This window comes from Hibiscus syriacus, unplaced genomic scaffold, assembly GCF_006381635.1.
Source record: "Hibiscus syriacus cultivar Baekdansim isolate YM2019G1 unplaced genomic scaffold, ASM638163v2 tig00010533_pilon, whole genome shotgun sequence".
Lineage (NCBI taxonomy): Eukaryota > Viridiplantae > Streptophyta > Magnoliopsida > Malvales > Malvaceae > Hibiscus > Hibiscus syriacus.
In genome coordinates this window covers 2,265,001-2,280,230 of record NW_024062223.1, presented here as the reverse complement: position 1 = coordinate 2,280,230, position 15,230 = coordinate 2,265,001, and the positions used below count along the sequence as shown (strand labels likewise).

At 35.3% G+C, this 15,230-nt stretch overlaps 2 protein-coding genes and 1 pseudogene across 2 annotated transcripts; 1 reads left to right on the top strand and 2 right to left on the bottom strand.

Annotated features, from left to right (window-relative positions):
• The first annotated feature begins 5,052 nt into the window (after positions 1-5,052).
• On the top strand, positions 5,053-6,840 carry LOC120204244 (probable NAD(P)H dehydrogenase (quinone) FQR1-like 1). Its single transcript, XM_039204360.1, has 4 exons — positions 5,053-5,182; positions 5,919-6,012; positions 6,106-6,368; positions 6,455-6,840. Exons 1-4 carry the CDS (start codon positions 5,160-5,162, stop codon positions 6,684-6,686), a joined length of 612 nt encoding a protein of 203 aa, XP_039060291.1. The 5' UTR covers positions 5,053-5,159; the 3' UTR covers positions 6,687-6,840.
• Positions 6,784-12,281, bottom strand: LOC120204051 (annotated as a pseudogene).
• A 1,369-nt stretch (positions 12,282-13,650) lies between these two features.
• On the bottom strand, positions 13,651-14,919 carry LOC120204240. The gene is made up of 4 exons (XM_039204357.1): positions 14,810-14,919; positions 14,505-14,720; positions 14,283-14,433; positions 13,651-14,194 (listed from the first exon to the last, which is right to left on the bottom strand). The coding sequence occupies exons 1-4, from the start codon at positions 14,861-14,863 to the stop codon at positions 13,674-13,676; spliced, it is 942 nt and encodes a 313-aa protein (XP_039060288.1). The 5' UTR covers positions 14,864-14,919; the 3' UTR covers positions 13,651-13,673.
• Positions 14,920-15,230: the final 311 nt, after the last annotated feature.

The following is a 15,230-nucleotide window of genomic DNA, read 5'->3' as shown; positions in this document are numbered from 1 at the left end:
TATTCTTGACGTGACGTGGCAGGCAACTCATGTTTTACATAACGTGAGTTCTGTATATATTCCTAACGTGACAGTAGTTGATTTGATGAGTGATATGAAAGGGACATCGAGTTTTGCAATGTGCAAGTTCACGATCAGGTCACTAATAGAAGTATCTGCACGCTCAACTTTCTTGCCTATTTAAATTCCTCTTGTTCCACCGAACCTAACCATCCCCTCGAAACCTTCTTATTTCTTTATAAATGATTTATCCATTTTTGAAAAACTACTAGTTTAAAAAAGGCATCCTCTTCCAGTGGCACATTTTCTTTTCTATGCTTAGATAGACATCATAAGTGCCTCGAAAACATCAGATATATCATAATATTATTCTTCATGTCCAAGATGAACATGCGCAACACGAGGTTCTTCCATACTTCTCAAAATGTTGTTGAGCTTTTATCTTTGTATTTTGTACCAATGGTACCAAGAGCACAAAGCATCATCTTCTGGTGGCAACTAGATTTCCGCTTGTGACTCTCGAGAAACTTCTTGTTTCATTAATTAGGTCCAAGCAAACACCTTTTGAGAAATTCTTTTGAGCTTTTTTCTTTATGTTCTGTACCGATGGTACCAAGAGCACAAGTCTAAGACGAAGTTTTGCTTTTTGTTTCTTTAACGTGTTAGTACCCATTTATTATAGAAGAAAAAATCTACTTGTCCCTTGTGCTAAAATTAAAATGTACACATCCATAGCTTTAGATCATTTTTGGAGTTGTTTAAGGCACTATAAGTTATTTACAAAAATATTTTCATTAGTTTTCAATTTCTTTTCTTTTAAAAACATTTTAAATGCAATTTGTACCCGCTTACAATTTTTCATATGTGTTCTTATTAGTTTCAATTAAAAGATAAGTCGCAATACTACGCCTCTAAGGTCAAACATTTCACAAATATTTTATTTAATTTCCCAAAAATACTTAACGAACAAGTCTATTAAGGCATTTTAGCTTGGAAGTTTATAAAATAATAGTGTCATTTTACAAATTAATTTATGGGATTTTAAAAATAATAATGTCATTATTTTACGAATTATGTCCTCGTGTTTTGCAAACAGCGAGATCAATTATTCACATTATATTTTATTCGATTCAAATTCAACATACATCGTGTCTTGTGTAACATGAGTTCCTTTATGATACTTTGGATATTATTCGATTTAAAGTGTCGCACCTTTCCAACGTACCTCGCGTCTTGGGAAATGCGAGTTCTATCGATTCCTCGCTTCGGGACAAGTGTGAGGACAATTATAAATAGGAGCCCATTTTGGAAGTATTCCTAAACCTATTTCAAAGAAAAATGGAAAAATATTATGTTTTAATATTGTTGAAATTCCTAAGAGAAGTGTTATAAAAAATTCTTGTGCATGTGGCTTCTAATTCTATCTTCGATTTCGTCAACATGTAGTTAAGTTACATGAGTTTTCATGATGTGTTGGATTATAATTATATTTTTCATAACGTTTCAATGAAAAATTTTCACGTTATACCGTGGAATCAATATGATAAAACGTTTCACGAAAGATGCCTTGTTTCTAATAATCACGTAGTTTTATATAGAGAAGGCACATATAATTATTTTAGTGGAAGAAATTCAGAGTTCGATATACATTGTTTGAAGACAACAACCGATCAAGATAATATTAACGCCATATATGTATATGGCCTTATTCTAATTTATTTTGGGGGAGAATTAAGGGATGAAGGACTTTGAATCGTAAGAGCTCTCGATCTTGTAAAGTCTAAGAAAATAAATTTAGAATTTATCCGTACAGAGATGATGTCGTTTTAGGGGAAATGTCATGACATCATCACAACATTGCTTTCCCATAACAAATCAAAGTCCACAATTGTCCTATTGATATGCTTTATTTAGTTATTATTTTGACTTTAAATTGCTCCTTAATTGTTAGTTTTTCTAGCTAATTTGTTCGTTTTGATTTATTTTCTGTGCAGGACACTAGATTATGGAAATTGTACTAAAAGGACAGAATTATGCAGTTTTTTTTATTTTGGAATCAAGGCTTGATTAGTGGGCATGACACATCTGACGAGGCGATGAGTCAACGTCTTCTAGAAGGATCAGTCAATGCTTCTAGAAGGACAAATGGATCAGCTGCACTTTTTTGTAATTCGAATTTAAGTTAAACTCATTTTTAGGATATTAATTTAAATATTATTATATTTTATCTTATCTTTGTTTTTAGTATTTTAGTTTAAATAGTTTAATTATTTTCATTAGGAATTATTTCTTTATTTTAGGAAATATATTTCCTTATTTTTAGGATTTTGAAGGCTATAAATACCCTCTCAGAGTAAGCCTAGAAACATATTTAGAAATCATTATTATTCTTTCTATAGTTTTTAATAAAAGTTTTTCTTTTCTTTTTCAAAGTGTTTCTTTGTTTTATTTTTATTTTCAAAGACGATAAGTATGATTGTCATACTTAGCTAATTACTCCATAGCCAAGGGCTGAAGCGACGACTCAATCCCTATTATGAGGATTAAAAAACACTAAAATAGTTTCGAGTTATTTTCTCAATTTTCTGGAGGAATAAGATTGGTAATCGACATTTCTTTTTAATATCAAAACACTTTTTAATAAAAAAGTCGGCTTAGATTCAGAAGTTGTTCTGCTTTATAGTTGGGAAGAATAATAGTTGGTAGCAAGTTCGACTTCCTGTGAACACACTTAGCGGCGGTCTGCTAAGGGAAATTGAGATCAGGCTCGATTCTTATTGAGGCGACATAGTTCGAGTTGGGTTTCTCCATATCTATAAAACAGTTTGGTGCTAACGACGATAGTCGTAGTTAGTCTCCTTAAAGGACTGATATCCAAAAATAGATTTTGGGCTATCAGTTCATAAGAGAGAAAAACAAGTTACATTGGTTGGGCCCTATAGACTGTAACCGACGAATACTCAAGCAAAAATTTATTTCGAGGATCAATAGGAATTTGAGGCAAAAGCTAAAGCCTGAAGCTAATTTCACTATAAGTTTTTCTTTATCTCAATCACTTTAAATTTATTTATTTAATTATTTTCTTTTATTTAATTCTTATCTTTTATTTTTTAAAAAATAATTTTTAATCTCATTCAAAACTCTACCTTATCTCATCATTTTCTAAATCAGAAAGTTCACTTCATTAGAAACACCAGAGTCCCTGTGGACCGACCTTGCTCCCTTACTCTACTCTCTCTCTCTCTATTTATTTATTTATTTTTAAGAAGCCAAAATTATTTTGAAAGTGAAACGACACCTGTCACCTACCAACTGTCTGCGTAATTCATACCACCAAGTTTGGCAAAAAGACTATAACAATTATGTACTTGTTATTAGGAGTGAGCAACACTCGACTCGACTCGATTTTTTTTTAAAATTTTGAGTTATTTAAGTCGAGTTATTCGACTCAAATCAAATTATCAATTCATTTTTTAAGTTTGATTCGAGTTGAAATTTTAAAATTTTAAGTTTCTCGAAAAACCAAAAATTTGACTAAGTATTTTGACAATTTTACGATTTAATCCCTAGTTTCATTATTTCTTCAATTTCTCCTTCATTTTAAGTTTACCAAATTTGAACCACATACTCCTAAACCATAATAAAATACAAATGTACTTTCAATTTTTATTTTTCAATTTAGTCATTCAATTTTTCATAATCTCCTTCTTTCTTCAATTCATCCTTTATTTTAAGTCTTTTTTTACCAAATTTGAACCACCTGCTCATATACCACAATATAATACCTATGTAACTTCAATTCTAATTTTTTACTAAAGGTTTACTCTTTTTTTAATTTAGTCCCTTAACTTTGCATTTTATTCAATTTGGTCTGTTGACTACAATTGTTTGCAAATAATATATTCCCATCAATTCATTGACTCCTTTATATTTTTATCAATATTTTACCCTTAAAATAATTCGTTAAAATATAATATTATGAATATATTTCATAATTTTATATTGTATTTGATATATTAAATAACATTATAATGTGAAAATAGTATAATATATATTATACTTATATATTATGGTTAGAGAAAGTAAAAAATTTAGAACAAATCATTTTCATAATATTATAAATAATTATAATAAAATTATTATAGAAACTTGAATAACTTGACTCAAATAACTTAAACTCGACTCGACTTGAAAAAATTTCAAGTTGTAAAATACGACTCGTCAACTCGAATAACTCGAAAAATTTTTACTCGACTCGATCGAATGCTCACCCCTATTTGTTATGATTCTTGTTTTTAGAACCATGAAACAATTTTGTTTTGTAACATTTTGCATAGGTATTGAATTTTAATTAGTATTGTCTATTTATAACAATCTAGTTTTTTGTTATTTTATTATATATTATGTAATAAAAATAAAATAATTAAATTTAACTCAAAAAGGAATACATACCTCGTGTATTGGAAAACTCGAGGTATGTTAAATATCACTCTCGATAATTTCTCAGGATGTTTCAATATCTCTGTAACCTTGTGTTCTGTGTAACGCGAGATTATTAATACTAATATTAAATTGCATTATTTGAAAAGTGTGTCAAAGTTGGGTGTACCTTGTGCCTTGTATAAAGCGAGACATTTACTCGCGTTTCTAAAGACGTGAGTTAATTTTACGTGTGTAGTTTGTAAGGTATTTTTTTAACAAATTTGGTATGAGGGATACGGTTCAAAAATTTAATTTATGGGATTTTTAAAATAATATCGCCTAAGGATTTAGGGGTTGATTTTAAGGATTTAATTTTTTTTAAATTTATAGAAATTATAGTTTTCTTAAAATATAATAATACTTTTTTGTTTTTTTTAAATATTCAAAATTATCGTAATATTACATGTGTTATTTAAGAGTGTTTTTTAACAACTTTTACAGTCAGATACTTAAAATAATAATATTTATGAATAAAAAAAGTTCAGACACCAATTTATAAGAAAAAGGGTATAGTTTAATCGCTTATTTTCTTATTAAGCCTTCTCTAAACTTCACTATAAATAAAGGGTTCCATTCCTCTGTTCTGTCTGTCCTCACTCTCTGCTTAAAACACAGCATTTTTAACAACCCTTTCCTTTGCCTTCAAAACATTCAAACAAAGTTAACCAGGTCACAGAATGGCCACCAAAGTCTACATTGTGTAAGCTTCCTTATCTTTTTTTTTTTGGGTTGCTCTGTTTACTAGCCATGGTTGAATCTTTTGCTCATTCTCTGTTTCTTCTTATGCATTTAGCCCTTAATTCATTTTCTTATATGATTCACAGATTCACATTATTTGGTTCCAGTTTGATTTAGTGACTGGTTTTATTTTTAAAAAAATCATTAATGCTTTTGTTCTTATCTCTCTCTTTTTCCTCGGTTAAAAGGAGCTTCATCGGTTTTTCTCTACTAAAAACAGTGAAATTTATTGCTGTCAAAGCATTTATTTCTTAATAGGAACCGGGCATAGAAGAAACAGTAGAAAAATACAGTAGAAAATACCAGAATAAAGTAATAGTAGGGATCTTTTCTTTTTGAGTCATTTGGTCCCTTCATCCATTATTTGTTGTACTCCACTTCTATGTGCATATAATTTCACAACGTGGCTTTCGTTTTCATGGTTTCCAATGCGTACAGAATACAGACAAGCTTATAAAGTAGTTCTTCAAGATCACTTTTCCCCCCTTCTTTCCATCTAGAAGAAATTGTTTTTATGTGTATTATGTAGATCATATGGATGCGCCATAAACATGTAGTCATATGTCACGGACCATTTCCTTCTTTCAAAAAAGATATGTCTGGACATGTTTTGCTTCCTTTCCAAGGAACCTCATTGATGCATTTGTTGCGTTTTTTGGGGCATGAACTTGAATACAACTTTGGGTTATTTTTTGCAGTTACTATTCCATGTATGGACATGTTGAGAAGCTGGCACAGGAGATTAAGAAAGGAGCTTCATCCGTAGAGGGAGTAGAAGTCAAGCTCTGGCAGGTTTGATTATCTTCTTATATCAATGGTCACACATTAGTGCAGGGGGAATCCGAATGAGCAACGAAAATGATCCTATAAGTGTATTATCGACAGGTGCCGGAAACGCTACCGGAGGAAGTACTTGCCAAAATGGGTGCACCACCAAAGACTGATGCTCCTTTGATAACACCCGATGAGCTCACCGAAGCCGATGGTGTCCTTTTCGGATTTCCCACTAGATTCGGGATGATGGCTGCACAATTTAAAGCCTTCATGGATGCAACAGGAGGTCTGTGGAGAACACAAGCACTTGCAGGCAAACCTGCAGGAATTTTCTACAGCACTGGCTCCCAAGGAGGTGGACAAGAGACTACCCCGTGAGTGCTTTTGCACCAATAACATTATTGTTTTAAAGTATTTAATAGCACTTTAGTACATTTCTATTAACTGGAATATTTTGCAGCTTAACTTCAATTACTCAACTTGCTCACCATGGAATGATTTTTGTGCCCATCGGCTACACTTTCGGTGCTGGTATGTTCGAGTTGGAGAAGGTGAAAGGTGGAAGCCCTTATGGTGCTGGAACTTATGCCGGTGATGGCTCGAGACAGCCATCTGAGCTAGAGCTGGAGCAAGCTTTCCACCAGGGGAAGTACTTCGCCGGCATTGCGAAAAAGCTCAAGGGAACAGCTTGATATTTTTACTATGACAAGTATTCAGCTTTATAAATATGCTTCGATCGTTTTGGATCTTCCATCTCCATGGAAGAATAAATTTATGGGTTTGTTGGGATTGATTTGTTGTCAGAAACTTACATTGTGTTCATGACACTAAGAAGAAATATATTATATATCTAGCGAGCTTGAATCTTAGAGATAGTCACACCATTTACAGAGTTATTACCTTCACTACTCGATATCTTGTTTTTCTTCACCAAGAATGCAGGATGTTTTGGCAACCAAAGAGTTGTTTCGTTGCTCAACATCGAAACAACTGCGGACATCATTGGTCGATCTGTTGCTTGTTCTTGAAGGCACATTAGCCCAATTTGAATGCATTTCAAAATGTCATCGGCAGGATACGACTCACCTAAGACCGAATCAACTGCTTGCATGGCATTGCCTTCTTCCCATAACTCCCAAATCTGAAACAAAGTAGTTGAAAATTACCATTTGATGGAAATCTTTTATTTAATTCTTGAAGAGGTCATTACTTACGTGTCCAACTAGATTCAAAAACGGGTTGTCGAGAACGTATTGGTTACTTTTTCCAGTGATGATCTCTAACATTAGTACGCCGAAGCTATGAACATCTGATTTCATCGAGAAATGACCATGCATTGCATACTCTGGCGACATATAACCACTAAAATCACACAACAAAAAGAAAAGGTAATTTGTTTAAAACCTGTAGTAGAAGTTCGGACTTTTTAGAAGGAATGCTTACTATGTTCCAACTTCATGTTTTGTATCGCCTTCAATTTGGTCTCCTCCAAATATTCTGGCCATGCGAAAATCCGAAATTTTCGGATTCATTGTGGCATCTAGGAGTAAATGGCTTGCCTTCAAATCTCTGTGAATGACTCTTAACCTGGAATCCTGGTGAAGATACAGCAATCCTCGAGCAATACCACATATAATTTCTAAACGGTTTTTCCAATCCAACAGTGATCTTTTCGATTTATCTGGACTCGAAATCGAAGAAAAATACTCAGTGTAAGTACTCAATCTTCAAAAGTGATGTTTCTGAAAGCATATGTGATAGAAAGTCGTACCGAAAATGATAGAGTCTAAGCTTTTATTTGGTTCATAGATTAACATCTCTTCACCCTCAACGCAACATCCCAGCATTCGTAAGAGATTCCTGTGCTGAAGTTTTACAATCAACACAATTTCATTCTTGAACTCCCTGCCCTGATTGCTTTGATAGTCTTTTCACTGCTATTTCTTTTCCATTAAACAGAACGCCCTGCAAACACACAGGAATTTCCCTTTAAGAATGCAGTAATAGGAGTTTCATTACTCGTAGTTGTGAAGACAAACGACCTTGTAAACAGGGCCAAATTCGCCTTGTCCGAGTTTATTATCGGAAGAAAAATTATCAGTGCAGCGGCTATGGTGCTCAAATCAAAGAATGACAAATCTCCATTTCTTCTGCCCTCATCAATATCCTTTCCACCTAAAGAGTCTTCGAATGTGGCAAAACCAAAGATATTTTTGCTTTTTCGTGTTCTTGCTGCTTTCAGTACATGATATGATGATTAAGCCAATTTAGTTGCAAAATGTGAGTCCACTGTCCATGAGAAGTTAAACAAATGAAAACAGTGACAAAAACTGTTGCACGTACCTCTTCTCCGCCTTCGTACGAAGCAACACAACGAGGCAACAAGGATGAGAAACACTAGAGCAGAGGAAACTATGGTAACCACGAACACTCCCTTCTTTTGAAGTAGACCATTCTTTGCATACCAGCTATAAAAATGGAGATATGATTGCCGATGGAAGAAACAAATTAGCAGTGGAACTAATTTTTCTATCCAGCCATATGTTCACAGTAGAATTGAATGTATGGCATGTACCTAACTCGTTAGCATCGACACGCAAGTATAGATCTTGTCCCGCAAGGATAAATGTCCTAGCATTGAGCAAATCTCTGTGCCATGTCATGCACCCAGTCCCTCTGTCGATCTCAGAGTTTAAACTAGCATAGGCCATGCATGAACAGTTTCTCAAGCACATTTTCTCGCATTGCTTCAAGCCTATACTCATTTCTACAAGTGCTGCCAAAGTGTCCGGCACCTTCCCATGTGACACCTTGACGAACCCTTCTCCATTTCCACATGTCGAGACACCGTGTTTCCCGATCTTCATCCATCCTCCCAATCCATCTTTTATAAACCAGGCTTCCGGCGATTTGGGTTCAAATCCGGGTAAACATGTACACTCGAAAACATCTGGAATATCAGGGTTGCAGTAACTAATTAGGCCACAATGCCCGTAGAAATCACACTGTTCCTTTGGAACCAAATAAGAAACAATCCAACGTTGTGCTTCATTGTTCCATCCAAACCCTTGTAGGATTCCTGTTTCATTCATTACGGTTCTTGATTTTATCGAGGCATTCTTCACATTATACGAGAACGATACTTCATCATCGGTGTTGACTAAAGAAACATTAAACAAGACGTTCGTTATTTTGAGGTATACCACTCCATCTATGTCCGGTCCATGGCCCGCTTCGCCACCAAGGAGCCGAACCCTCGTACACAAACATTTGAGGAAACTCGGTGGGGTTCATCCTTATGGAATAGTTTCCAGATCCTGGATCGTCTGATGACTTCCAAGGCGTATATACTCGGTTCAAACCGGTTCGGAATCTCAACCGAGTTTCATAAACAAAAGCATGGTATTCGTAGGATAATCAAAACTCTGCCACAGTAAAGCCTTCCCGGTATCATTCTGAAGCAAACCAAGATTTCCCAAGTCTAGAATTTGAGCAATGGTGTTCCTAGTACCTGCCATGGAGATGTTTGTAGACCAAACAGGATATGGTTAGGAAGTTGTTTGGAATCTTTAGCAAACGTTTTAGAAGGAATGCTTACTATGTTCCAACTACATGTTTAGTATTGGCCTCAATTTGTTCTGCTCCAAATATTCTGGCCATGACAAAATCTGAAATTTTGGGATTCATTGTGGCATCTAGTAGTATATTGCTTGCTTTCAAATCTCTGTGAATGACTCTTGACCTGGAATCCTGGTGAAGATACAGCATTCCTCGTGCAATCCCACAGATAATTTCTAAACGCTTTTTCCAATCCAACAATGATCTTTTTGATTCATCTGGACTCGGAAGAAAAATACTTGGAAGAAGTACTCGATCATCAAAAGTGATGTTTCTAATAGAATGTGCGAAAGAAATTCGTGCCAAAAATGGAGTCTAAGCTTTTATTTGGTAAAAATTCATAGATTAACATCTTCTCTTCACCTTCAATGCAACATCCCAGCAAGCGTACCAGATTCCTGTGCTGAAGTTCTACAATCAGCACTGTTTCATTCTTGAACTCTTCAAGTCCCAGACCCGAGTACTTGGATAGTCGTCTCACTGCTACTTCATTTCCATTCAACAGAACACCCTGTAAACACAACAGAATGGAGTAATCGGAGTTCCATTGCTCGTCCGCATGTATATGCATCGTTGTGAAGACAAACTACCTTGTAAACAGGACCGAATCCGCCTTGTCCAAGTTTGTTACCAGAAGAAAATTGTTAGTGGCAGCTGATATGGTGCTGAAATCAAAGAATGGTAGATCGCCATTTCTTCTGCTCTCCTTAATCTCCCTTACACCTAAAGGATCTTCAAATGTGGTAGAACTAAACATTTTTTTGCTGTTTCTTGCTCTTGCTGCAGTCGGTACTAAAACACAATAGTCATGATTATGCTAAGTGTTAATCTCTACATGATAAAATAAGAGGTTTAACAAACAAAAGCAGTAGAAAAAAGTGGTACTTACCGCTTCTTAGCCTTCTTCCAAAGCAATGAAAGAAGGCAACGAGTATGATAAACACTACAGCAGAAGAAACTATGATAACGGCAAGCACCCCCTTCTTTCGAAGTAGAACTTTCGTTGTGTACCGAGCTATCAAGATTTCGATATGATTGCAAATGGAAGAAACCAATTAATTTCGAAACTAGTTATGACTGCAACTTGCAAGCAGATATAGGTAGCAAATTATAGAATCGAATGCAGGGAACTTACCTAACTCATTAGCATCCACTAATACGTATAGATCTTGTCCAGTACGTGTAAATGTCCTCGCTGTTCATTAACACAGCTTAATGAACAGAAAATGATAAAAGAGAGAGAAAGGTTCTCAAAACCTTGTTAAGGAAAGAAAACAAGAAGATACATCTCTCGTTACAATACAACTTATTTATAGCTCTATGAGCTTACTCAACTGAACTGAAACAGAACCATAACTGCTTAAACACAAGCATAACTGCTTGTAACAGAAAACTCAAACAACTACCTATCACTAACAACTTGTAAGCTCATAGGAACCTATTACACTCGCATCAAACAAATCACCGTGCCATGTCAAGCAGCCAACCCCCTCTGTTGGTCTCAGAGTATGCACTGGCGTAAGCCATGCATGAACAATCTCTTAAGTACTTTTCCTTGCATTGTTTCAATCCGATACTCGTGTCTACATGTGCCGCCGAAGTGTCCGGGACCTTCATATGTCGAAACTTGATAAACCCTTCTCCATTTCCACACATTGAGATACTAGGCTTCTTCACGCATCCTCCAGCCCCATCTCTAATAAGCCATGCTTCTGGTGATTTCGGTTCGAATCCTGGGAAACATGTACACTCAAAATCATCTGTGAGATAAGGATTACAGTAAGCATTAGGTCCACAATGACCGTAAAAATCACATTTTTCATTTGGATGCGAATAAAAGGCAATCCAACGTTGGTCTTCATGGTTCCATATTAATCCTTCTATAATTCCAGTCTCATTGGTTACTCTTCTTACTATGTGTGAGGCATTTTTCACAGATGATGAGTACAATACTTCATCGTCGGAGTCGACGAAATACATATTAAGTATGAACTTATTCGTCATGGTCGGTATACCACTCCATCTTTGCCCCGTCCAAGGGTCGCTCCGCCACCATGGTGTCGAACCCTTGTACAGAAACATTTGGGGAGACCCGTTTGGGTTCATCTTTAAGGAATAATTTCCCAATCCTGGATCATCCGGAGACTTCTAAGACGTAATGATTCGGTTCAGACCAGTTCTGAAACTCAATCCCAGTTTCATAGATGGAAGCCAAGTATTTGTAGGATGATAAAAACTCTGCCACAGTACAACCTTTCTGGTATCATTCTGAAGCAAGACAAGATTTCCCGAATCTAAAATTTGAGCAATGGTGTTCCTAGTGCCTATGATGGATACGTTAGTAGACCAGACGGCAAGTGTTTGGTTTCTATGGAACAAGGCAAGATTTCCTAGACTGTCGATTATGAGAATCCCGAGTTGTCTGTAATGGGGTTGTCTCTGTTAGGCACCCAAACAACTACCTTGTCCGGAATCTGATGATACCCAATGCCAACGTATCGGTTCCTGGAATTTTCGGGGCCGAAAAATCCTAGTGCAAAAATCTTGCCACTGGAGATCATCATTTCATCGTTGTCTTTGATGAAGTGATGTTGCCTTATGGTGTCTGCAGATAAGAAGAAGCGAGAAAGAAAGAACATGAACTGTAACATGAGAAGCCATTGAAGAGGATTCATGAGAGTTGTCATCGCCTACAGCCTTCGATCAGTAGATTATTAAGAATTTGGGAAGATCATGGTAGCCGCAATGGGTTGAAGAATTTTCTTTCCGATTAGTCAAATTCTATCTCTTTCATCCCCGACTCTCAAAATCTTCCACTTTGAATATACAAGTTTAAGGAGAATTTTAGCAAATACGACTTGAGTATTGACAGAGAAGACGCCGGTGAGTGACCACAATTTTAAAAGTCGTCTCTCTAAATTCTAGAATTAGTGATATAAAATATAAAATTTATTGATTCATTTGACATTTGAGTGTAAAATGAAATATTCATATTATAAGATTTTTTAATAGAATCTATTAATTATATTAAAAATAAAATATATTCAAATTACAACGAATATTTACAATTAAAATTATAAATTAAATATATAATAAAGATATTTTCTTAAATATGAGAAAAATTAGTCACTTGATCACAAGATCATACAATGAAAAAGTTAAAAAAACTTAAACATATAAACTCAGATAAAAAGTAGATACGAATAAATTTAACTGTATCAATAAACAAACCACGCAAAAAAATGTGAAAGGTCATCGACAAATCGTAAATTATAATTTAACTACATTGAAAATACTATTCACAAAGACAAGTCACGTATCCAAATCTAATTCGAGAGTTCAAAACAGGGAATATCATTATAACAACAAATAAAATATTATTTTAATCAGTTGTGACGATGTTAAATCTAACCTTAAGAAAAATAATAACAAAAATAACGATAAACAAAAATAACGACCAAATGACTGAAAACGTTCCAGAAAAGACAAAAATCGTGTCCAATAAAGATATAATTAATAACACCAAAATGAATCAAATATTTTCTTTCAACACGAAAATAAATTAAAATAAACTTAATTTTTTAATCAAAACGGTGACACATAATAAATTGAAAAAATATGACTAAATTGAAAAATATGTAAACAATAGAAATCAAATATTTAATTATACATTAATGTATCAAAATGTTTAATTACCAAATGCTATCAAAATGTCACGTCATATAGTCTATTAAATATTAACATGAATTAAATGTTAATATGACTTGATCGAAAATAATTTGATTGAAAACAATTAAATAGTTTAATGGTTAAATAGTTTAGTAGTCTGATTAATAAAATAAAATAAAAACGGTAGTAAAATTAAAAAAGATTAAATAGTTGAGCGATCAATGATATAATTTACCCTAATATTAATAAAAAAATACAATTACTCAAAAAGGACAGATTTATTGCTGCACAAAGCGAAGGACTCTATGCCCTTGCACTACCTTAAAGGTACCAACTGCAACATTTGATACATGAGTGACATCAAAAACAAAACGCCATAGTTATTGCACCATTCAAGCCCAAATTCCCTTGAAGAGTGGAGTAGTTGATGCAGTGTCCCCAAAAGTCCTCACCAAATCCGAACAAGAAGGGTCTGCTTCCCCTTCGGTCTCCAGTTCCAAACCCAGTTCCTCATCGATATCATCGGATGCCGAAATAAGTAACAGCTCGCATCCTTCGTAGTTCAAAAGGTCGGGTGGATCAGCCGGATGGTACTTGTTTTTCCCCAGCTGGCCTTGCAGGTGAGCGGGGAAGACTGCCTTGCGCTTTTTTCGGACTCCCCTGAACTCGGAATTGGTAGCTTTTGATGGGTTGTTTATTTGTATCAAGAACGAGCCTTCTCGCTCGATGTTGAGAGATTCTTGGGGCTCATTCTCTTCTTCTTCTTCTTTTGGCTGTGGGAATTCAAGTTTGTATATCAGATGAGTGTGCATTTTGTTATTAGGATTGTGCCTCAGGATACGGTAAACACCTTCTCCCACTGCTCTCGCCGGAGGAACATGTCGGTGACCTATCGATGATGTATCGTATTCCTCTGCAAAAAACATCAGGTTGCAGACCTTGTTGCATATGTAAAAAATAATGGACAGTGAACTTTTCAGTGTGATAAGCAAAACCCATACCTCCTTTTAGAGCATTTTTCACATCTTCTATCTTTGTAGTCACTAACTCCACAAAACCCCAGAAAGATTGGGACTTCTTGCTTGGATCTGGTAGTTTCTTCCTCCCCATAACAATGAACCGTAACAATGGCTCTTCCTCCATATTTACTTTCTGCAAATTGATTATAAGGTTTTTCAAGTAGACAAACAATGTTTAAGCAAATAATGTTCTTTTCATCATACCTGGCTGCCCTGCCCGCCTTCATTTCGATGAGGTTGTTCTTCATCTGACTCTGATTTGGCACCCTCCTTGCCAGAGTGAGGGTCTTGCTTCTCTTCGACTGCTCTCTCACCGGACTCCGGTCGCAATACGATATACAACCGCTGCACATCGTCCACACTGTGAACTTCCTCCTTGTTCACTTTCGGCTTATAGAAGAAGAATATTTCCCCTTTTTCCTGATTTTCTCCAATCAAATTATTAATTATATGAAGGCGATGAATGAGAATAATGTGGAAAGAAAACATTATGGTAGAATAAAAGAGACCTGAATCTCAACTTGAGCGTCATCTCTGGTCCTGTGTTCTTGGCCATGTCCCATGTTTTCTCCTACTGTTGTGTTTGTTGTTTTCCTTGGTGATTTTAGCAAAGACCAGAATGTTTGAAGTCAGCAGTTACAGCTACTTATTTCTGTTGTGTTCTCCGATTATGCTAGAAATAGAAATGGGATTTAAAAACACTTTCCTGAATTGGGTTGAAGTTGCTGGAAACTTCTCACTTAGCCACGTCTCATTGTGGCATGACAGCAACACCCATCGTGCATGCATGCATGCACTACTTCTTAGTAGGCTGCCACGTTTCCTTGTATCGCCGTTGGACAAATCTAAACTAATCGGTGCCCATAGGGATAAAACCGAGGCAAATTTGGCGATAAAATGATGAAAAGATTGTTTTAAAATTTACAAATC